We start from the raw sequence: 9,863 nt of genomic DNA, 5'->3' as shown, positions 1-9,863 counted from the left end.
TTATTCTGTCACATAATCTCTCATCCAGACTGGAGCACGTCTGTTGCGCTTGGACTCGAATTCCCCAGCTAGTTCATCTGTAACCTCTACTTTTGACTGACGCTCATCAATAACCTCTGACTCAAACTGAACATCAAGTTGGCTTTCTGTGCTGCTCTCCAGAGGGGTCTGCAATTCGTTCTCTCCTTTCAGAATCTGAGCTTTGCACGTTTTCAAGCGGTCACAATGTATAACCTGGTCTTTACCATTCCGACCACAGTTAACTTTATACAAAACTTCCGATAGTTTTGTGAGTATCTTGAACGGTCCCCGCCAGTAGGACGTGAACTTCGGTGAGCATCCAACTTTGCGCTGGGGGAAGTATACGTATACATTTTCTCCTTCCTTGAACTTCTCATAGGACATTTTCATGTCATGATAATGTTTCTGACGAAACATTGCACCTTCTGCATGACGTCTGACAAAGGCGTGTGCTCTCTCCATCCGATCTTGCATTATCCAAACCCATTCACTTCTAGGTACTTCTTTCCAAGACGAAGGCATATCATACATGATATCTAGAGGTGTAGCGACCTCCCTTCCTAACATAAGCATGTTAGGACTATAGCCAGTGGATTCATGTTGAGACGCTCTATAAGCCATCATCACAAACGGAATGCTTTCATCCCAATCTCGATGATTCTCATCCACGTAGGCGCTCAACATAGTGGCTAATGTTTTGTTGAACCGTTCCACCATACCATCTGACTGCGGATGATATGGTGTGGTTCTTGTCTTGCGGATCTGGAGAAGCTTACATACCTCAGTGAAGAGAAGGCTCTCGTATTGTCTTCCCTGATCTGAATGAATTGTCGCTGGACATCCAATCCTACAGATTACTTCATTAGTGACAATCTTAGCTACGGTTTGTGCTTCCATATTTCGCATCGGAAATGCCTCGGTCCATTTTGTGAAGTAATCTGAGATAACGATAATGTATCGATTTCCATTTTCTGTCTCAGGAAATTCGCCAAGAATGTCTGTAGCTATCCTCTCTAAAGGGTAGCCTACCTGTAAAGGCTGCATAGGGGCTCTTTTTGTTTTGAGAGGAGCTTTCCTTCTGGAGCACACATCACAGCCTGAGATATAGCTCCTTACATCACTCTGTAGCCCTGGCCAGTAATAGTTCTGCCTGATTTTATTCAAGGTTTTTGTCATCCCTAAGTGAGCAGAAGTTTTTGCATCATGCATCTGCTGTAAGATATATCTTCGTTGGGATAAAGGAACAACTATCTGATATGTTGTCATGTTACTGTCCTCGACTTCCCACACCCTGCATAGAAAGTTATCCTTAAGGGTTAGCCTGCTCCACTGTGCCCAAAGTGACTTAACTACATAGCTCTCAGAGGATATATCACTATATTCAGGACGTGTCTTATCTTGCAACCAAGACTTAACAAGTCTTATGTCCCTACATTCATCTTGCAATGTAGCTAAATCTGATTCACTATTTTCTCTTATTTTGTCCTCGATTATTCTAACATGTCCTTCAGACACCTCTGACTTGTCCCAGTCATCGAAATAACCGCATTGGCCACATGGCACTCTGCTGAGTCCGTCTGCATTCCCGTGAAGTTTACCAGCCCGATGCTCTATCTCCATGTCATAGGTTGATATAACCTCGATCCAACGAGCTAACTGCCCCTCCGGGTCTTTAAATCGAAGCAACCATTTCAACGAGCTGTGATCTGTTCTAACTAAGAACTTGTGTCCATACAAGAAAGGTCTAAAATGCTTAATGAAAGTGACAACAGCCAAAAGCTCCTTTCTGGTGACGCAGTACTTCTTTTCTGATTTACTCAGGACTTTACTTGCATACGCCACAACCCTTTCTTGGCCATCTTGCAGTTGTGAAAGAGCAGCACCCATAGCATACTGACTCGCATCTGTATCTAATATGAACGGCTTCGTAAAGTCTGGATGCGTGAGAATAGGCGCTGATATCAATCTATCTTTGAGGAGCTGAAATGCGTCCTGGCATTCGTCAGTCCACTTGAATGGAACAGACGCCTCTGTAAGTTTATGTAAGGGTTGAGCGATTCGAGCAAAGTTAGGGATAAACTTTCTGTAATAACTGGAAAGACCGATAAAAGAGCGCACCTGTGTCTTGTTTACTGGCTCTGGCCAATGTTTAACAATCTCTACCTTCTCAGGATCAGTCTCGATCCCCTGTTCCGAGATGATATGCCCCAAGTATTTCACCTGTCGAGCAAACAACGAACACTTCCTTGCCTTCAGCTTCAGTCCAGCCGCAAGAAGCTTTTCGAACACAAGTTCTAAATTTTGCAGCATGTCATCAAATGTCTTTCCATAAACGATTATATCATCAAGATATATAAGACAAATCTGCCATTGTAAGCCAGCCAGCACAGTCTCCATCAATCGTTCAAACGTGGCTGGGGCATTGCATAACCCGAACGGCATTACGTTGAACTCATATAGACCCTGTCGGGTGACAAATGCCGTCTTTTTCTTATCCTCTGGATCTAGCTCTACCTGCCAATACCCAGCATTCAGGTCCAAAGTACTGAACCATTTGGCGCCTCGTAGTTGATGCAGAGACTCGTCAATACGAGGTAATGGGTAGGCATCCTTCGTTGTTATACTATTTAGACGTCTGTAATCGACACAGAACCTTGTGGATCCGTCTTTCTTCTTTACAAGCACGATTGCTGCTGACCACGGGCTCTGAGAAGGTTCTATGATACCTCTTCTTAGCATGTCAGATACGTGATTTTGTACCTCTTCTTGCATATGAAACGGCAGACGCCTGGGTGCTTGTTTAATTGGTGCATTGACACCAGTCTCTATCTTGTGTCTGACCTTGGCGGTTCGGCCTACATCTTCATCTGTCTCTGAAAATAGAGCTGCGTACTTCAAAAGAAGAGCCTTTGCTTTCATGACATCATCTTTATCTATATGACTTGTGCTGCTAATGAATAGCTCTTGCAAATGAGCCGGCAACTCTCTGTCCACATCCAAGTCTCTATTTCCCTCTGACACCAAAGAAAGAACCTCATCAACAGCATGTAACTTCCCAACAACAGTACCTGGGTAGATGGTCTTGCTATCATCCGAAATATTCATGATACGGAGCGGAATAGTGTCCTGTCTACGGACAAGTGTTTTAGCCAGCATACATGAATTCTGAAACTTTTCAGAGGGTTCTATCAGTCCAGCTTTGGTTGGAAGTCCTCCATCAGAACTTGCACGTATTTGCCCTTCAACTACCAGTTCTGATCTAGGCGGTACAGTCACTCGGTGAATAATGGCCACCTTATAATAGCTCGCTGACCCCTCAAGCTGAATCGGGTGTTCGATACCAGATATTGATATCTGATGCATCCTCATGTTAATGACGGCCTCATGCCTCACTAGGAAATCTAGTCCAAGTATCCCATCTACTGTCAAGTCTGCGACAATCATTTCTTGCTGTAGGGCAATGCCATTCAATGTAAAATCTACTGGAGTTCGCCCAAGCACTCGTAGTACTGAACCAGTAGCTGATAGTACATCCCGTTCTACCTCAGTCAACGCGTGATTTGCATCCCTTTTAATGTTCTCATAACAAATTGTGGATAGCAATGATACAGTAGCACCTGTATCAACCAATAGGTAAGCATCCATCCCATGTATGCGAGCAGTGACATAAACCCCTTTTTCATTTATAGAGTGTACTACTCTTGAATACTGATCACTAGAACATTGGTTTTTCTGGAAACTTGTATCAGTTTTGGGATTCGTTTCTCTTGTACTATTAACTTGTGTTAATTTGTCATCAGACCCCTTATTCAATTGTGGGCAATCTTTTCTCAGATGCTTGTCAGATCCACATTTATAACATTTCCTCGTCCGGTTACTATCTCTTGCATGTGTCTCCGGGCGAGGCATGCGTCTCTGGCTTTGAGACTGAAACTTCCATTGTTTCAAATCTCTCATATCGCGCTGTAACGACCGCATGTTTTTCTCGACGGTCTCTATAAAATTATCGAGTTTTGAAGCTTTGGACGAGTCTTCAGTATTTTCACTCATTGTCCGGACAGCATCTGTGTGGCGATTCTCTGCCCTATAATATGCTTCCAGCTCAACAGCTCTCTGTATTGCGTCATTTAAGTTTATGGGTCTAGCCTGCTTTATCTTAAGACGCATTTCCGAGTTATGTAGCCCATCTAAGAACTGTTCAGTAGCTAGTATTTCCCGAACATCATCGGGGGCTGTCGGGTAAGCTAAATTCACGAGTCTCCTTATGTCCTGTCCCATCTCCGGTAAACTTTCAGAAGCCTTTTGTCTCCTTTCCCTCAGCTGCGCTCTGTATAGCTCAGTTTGATTCATAGGGGCGAATCTATCTTGCAAGGCCTTCACTAATTTCCTATAGTTCTGTCTCTCGTCTCTGGGCTGATTTCCTAACACACCTTGTGCTAGTCCCCTCAGGGATGCAGCCAAATATAGCCCTTTCTCAGTCTCTGTCCAGTCATTCAAAAGACAGACTGATTCAAAATGGGACAGATAATCATTCCATAAACCGGATCCGTCGTATGTTGCAGGTTTTACAAAGTTCCGAGATCGGACCGGTCCAGGATTCGTATTACTTGTTCTTGGGTTTGCGTTGTTCTGCACTGGCGGCCGGTCGCTAGGTACAGGATCCTCATCATCACACAAGCACACATCTCCAGACACATAGCCACTCACACTATCTCTCCGTCTCACGTACGGGGTACTGGTACTCATGCCTGGTCTGGGTCTCCGGCCTCGGCCTGGAGAATTCGTAACCCGTAGAGAGTCATGTATCTCTCTACTGAGCCGATTTATTTCCCCCTCTAAATATTCTACATCGGCGTGTAAATCGCGCACGCTCATAATTAATATTATATTAACAATTTGTAGAAAACAATTGACTGATCAAAATCCCGACGCTGCCACCAATTTTGTAACGTGTTTTGGGTTCGGTGATTGAGACCAGTCTGGGGAATGTGTTTATTTAACAATCATATATGAATACCGGCATAAAACGATCACAAAAACTACGAGTCAATATATACAGATATAGTTGTAAGGATGACCTATCCTTAAGCATGCAAAACAAATAATTCACAAGTTATTTATTAGGGATGGGGCTTGATGATCTGTGGGTTATAACCCGGGGCTCTATCCGAGGCACAGGTCTCAGCCTCGAGACCTGCGAGATCTGTCCTGATATGGCTCTATGCCTATATCACATGTACAGGGCTGTATCTCTGCAGCCGACACAAGCTGCAGCCAGGTACACTCAGTTAATAAAATACGAGTAAATATTAACGCGCTATTTAAAGATTAACCCAATACGAACACTGTGCAGTCGTATTAACGTACCTACTCCTTCGACAGCCGAACACAGAATCAGCTCTTCTCTCGAGTGTGCTCTTATATATAATAGTGTCATCCGGACTATCCTCGCACATTACCATTAGCATCAAAGATAACACCCGTATGATATAAAAATTATCTGAACCCCAAACCCGATCATTTGTTACAATCGGTTTTCATTGGAATACCATGTACCGTTATTTCATCAACTTAAATACAACTTGTTGAACTTTTGTTTCGTTTTGGAGTTTTTATTCAGCGTAAACTTGAGCGAGTGTAACGAATTGAGCTTCCCCCTGAATTCACCATATGGATTTTAAGAACTTTTACATGTACAATTTACAGTTTACAATACAAATCAAATACAAGATACGTTCGTGAAAGTTGGGTAGTATTTTTAGTAGAAAGCCGACTGACATGCTACAGGGCTAACCGCAACTTCACGGAAAATTCGCGATAGGAACTTTACATTTAAAATTCATTGGTGAAATTTGGAACAAAAACTGCTTCAACCAGCAAGAGTTATCTTTCTTTTCATAACCTATTGAAGGTTTTACGTATAGAATATATGATAAATTGCCATTGTTTATTATTTTTCAGAAAAGATTTTCGGTTTTTAAATTTGGACAATTTGGACATAATAGCAAATAGATGTTTTAGAAATGCAAAAAGTGTAAGCCAGAGTATTTTGTTATAACACAAAAAGGGGATCAATTATAGGTTGAATAAAATGGGGAAATGTTATTCTTTTTAATTTTGTTTTCCCATATGTTCTCTCTCAGAATAACAAACCCTTATTTTTTGACATTTGAAATGTTAAAAGTTTCAAATGATGATGACTAAGTATAGAGTTGTTTGCAATTGCCTTAGTCAGGGTTTTCCCAATTATAATTCATTTACCTTTATGAACGAGCTATCAAGAGAAAAATAAAATTGTCCATCTAAAGATTCCCTGAAACAGCACCTGAAACTTTAATAGAATATATTTACATCTACCAAGCATAATTTCCTCTATTTCTTACGGAAACTTATAGTTAATTCATAGCTTTATAGAAACAGCCAGATTGAAATCTACACGCCCTATTTATCGATTGGTCGAAATCTACAGCGGCTGAAAGTGACAGGACTGAAATTGACACGCCCTGTTTATCGATTGGTCTGAACCTTAGTAAAATCCCGGACTGCACGAAATAATCATGACGATGCCAGACTCAAAGTTTCACAGGAGACGATTTGGCTGTTTCTTTTAGCTAATGTACATGTATTTGTACATTAACAGTAATTTAGTGAATTTTACTTACTTTTCATAATCAGTTTATTAATTAGTTAAAGAAAGATGTTAATATAAACAATAAAATGCTTTCTTTGATGATTCATGCGGTTTATGAAGGTAGCGATCATTGCAGGAAAAATTTACATAACCCGCTAACGCGGGTTATGTATTTTTCCTGCAACGTCGCTACCTTCATATCCGGAATGAATCACCAAAGAAAGCATTTTATTGTTTAAATGTACATATTAATTTTAGTTACATTCATATTTGGAAAAAAAATTAATGCATTGGGGAGGGGAGATGGGGGAGGGGTATAGATATTACCTCATAAAATTTGATCAATATGATTAGTTTTTATTTGTAATTTTTTGTAATTTTTTTTTATCTTGTTTGACCCTTGCTAAAAGTTAGGGTCTATGTCGTTCCGTTCAAATTTCCTTTTTCTATATTTGAATAAAAATAAATGTCGCCTTTCAACACAAATTGGGACCCAGCACTGCCTCCTTTGTTGCTACATGCCTAATTATTAAGTTAATAATTGTGAGTTAACAGAAACGAAGTGAGAATTTTTTCTACAGAAGTTATCTCTCTTATCAGAGGGAAATTCCACTTCCACCTTAATAAATTTATTAATATTTATTTTTTCAGTAGCCCCCCCCCCCCCCCCCCCCGATTTAACCGCCCCTTTATTTCCTCACTTGTGTTAATATTGACTTTGGTGCGGAATTAGGAGGGTGTTTTCACAATATTGCTTAATGTACTGATTTCTCTATAGAAATCATACTGTAGGGAGAGAATAATTCTTGTACACTTTTTTTTATGTGAAAATTATTTGATGACCTGTGGTTAAAGTAAGAAATAAAAGACTCCTATATGAAGAAACTTTGCATATCCATAAATACATCATTATCTGACCATTACATTACTTTCTGTTCCATTGTTAAAACTTTGTTGAAAAATATGAAAAAGGAAACAGTAAATTTGGGATTTTTTTCTATGGAATCATGATTTGATCAAAATTTTTAAAATTTGCATAACATGTGCTTTCACACAAGTTACTGCTTTTTGGGCTGAATACTTTTCCAGAAGATTTTTAAAGTGGCATGGTCACGATATTTGGCACCCCCCCCCCTCCCCTCCCCGTTTTTAATGTTACAATGTTTCATAAAGGCGTTTGTAATGGTTAACAAAAATTTGAGTGCCACTCGTCGTGTTATAAACGAGATACAGAGGATGCAGTTCTTTGTCATGTAAACAAAGCTTTGTTTACGTTTTGAATGTAGAAGTGTAAGTTTCAGTTTAAGATCCAAAATGAATTTGATAACCGCTAAGTATTATTTATCTATGCTTAAAACGAATCAGAAAAGGATGAAATCAGCTTGAAAAATGTTTACCGGTGTATTGAACCAATTTAAACAAAAACAAGACACGAGCCTTTTTTACATGAAATGTGAGCCCTGTATCTTGCTTATAACTCTACGACTGACACTCAAATTTAATTTGATCATTAGATATGCATTTCTGACGCATTATTAACATTAAAAATAGAAAAATGAAATTTGATCAAAATCGTGACCATGCCCTTTAAACATTTTTTCTATATATTTCTATGTAAAAATTTGAGCGCCGCCACCTCATTGTGGCCCCATCATACCACGGGAATCATGATTTAAACAAACTTGAACCTATAATATCTGAGGATAGTTCCACACAAGTTAAAGCTTTTCTGGTCAAATGTTTTTTTTTGGAGAAAAATATTTCTACGGATATAGCGAACTGATTTTTTGAGTCCCGTAGAGGTGATTAATACCGAAATTTAACAATCTTTGCACAATTTTACGGTTATAGCGAATTCGGATATAACGAATTTACGGATATAGCGAACTGATTTTTAGTCCAGTAGAGGTGATAAATACCGAAACTCAACACTTCTACAGCGAATTTCTTTACAGTTAAAAGAGTTTTCACTACTATTTAACATAATAGTTTGGATGAATTTATTTTCACATAATTTTTTCAACTTGCAATCAAATCATTAAGAGTATCAAAAGAACGTTTTAAGCCTCAATAAACAAAAACTGCAGTCTGGTGAAATAAAACATGTATATAATGAATCCGCTATAGTTATTATTACAGTACTAGTTCGTTATACGGATATAACGAACCACAGATATAGCGATGTAAATCCACTGGTCCCTTGGACTTACTATAACCGAGTTTTACTGTATTTATAATTTTCCATTTCGCCTTACTATATTTTTACTCTTTTCACCTGTTAACCTGGAAAATGGGAACGCACCATTGAAGATACCATATTAATCAAAACAGCGTGCCATCTGCTAGTTGGCAGACAAACTATATATTGGTCATTAAATCTGATTGGTTATACATATTTAATGGGAGGTCTATTTTGTTTTTATTAGTTCTAGAAATAATATGCAGGCTTGTACATCCCAGAGTATCAAAATGGGTAACACTCAGTCAAAGTTGCCAATTTTAGAGGCAGGCAGAACCCATAAAAGAGACATGAAGATCTCTTAATTCAACAGAGGGTCAACTCTAGCACCATTCTCTTAATGAATTCAAAACACTCTAATGGAGATTAAATCCCCAGGTCCATTTGAAACTTGCATTCAACAATGTTTATTGTAAAACCACGAAGCAACCATTATATAAACATTCAATACACAATAAATACATTGAACTACGTTCCAGATTTATGATATGAGGATGTTTAAATGAACCGCGGTATGTGAATATGTTAAAGGAATGGGGAGAGAGAGAGAGAGAGAGAGAGAGAGAGAGAGAGAGAGAGAGAGAGAGAGAGAGAGAGAGAGAGATTACACAAAGAGAGATTTACAAAATTCACTTTTAAACACAGGTTTCTTAATAATACTGTATGCTATTAGAACACTTGACAGATAATATATATTGCCGAAACCGAAACACTCTGGAAAATATTCTCAAACGTGCCATTAATCATAATTACAGAGATGTAATATACAGGCACGTAGCATCGGGGGGGGGGGGGGGGGGGGGGGGGGGGGGGTGCTGGCCCCCCAATTTTTCTCGCAGCAACTAATTCTTTGAAATTTACATATAAAAAATGGAATAATCATGGAGTTGCCCCCCCCCCCCCACTTTTTTGGGAGTATGTAAAAAATTGTTATAAAATAAGGAATTTGTTTTTGAAGATTTAGGGAAATTC

The 9,863-nt window shown here is 39.3% G+C and overlaps 1 protein-coding gene across 1 annotated transcript; it reads right to left on the bottom strand.

Moving 5' to 3' along the window:
- LOC105343682 (retrovirus-related Pol polyprotein from transposon 412) lies at window positions 1-4,767 on the bottom strand. The gene has a single exon (XM_066083420.1). The coding sequence runs from the start codon at window positions 4,765-4,767 to the stop codon at window positions 1-3; it is 4,767 nt and encodes a 1,588-aa protein (XP_065939492.1).
- Between the last annotated feature and the right edge of the window lie 5,096 nt (window positions 4,768-9,863).

The sequence above is a fragment of the Magallana gigas genome, chromosome 4, assembly GCF_963853765.1.
Source record: "Magallana gigas chromosome 4, xbMagGiga1.1, whole genome shotgun sequence".
Taxonomy (NCBI): domain Eukaryota; kingdom Metazoa; phylum Mollusca; class Bivalvia; order Ostreida; family Ostreidae; genus Magallana; species Magallana gigas.
Note: the sequence above shows the minus strand (reverse complement) of the source record. Positions and strands in the feature narration are given on the sequence as shown.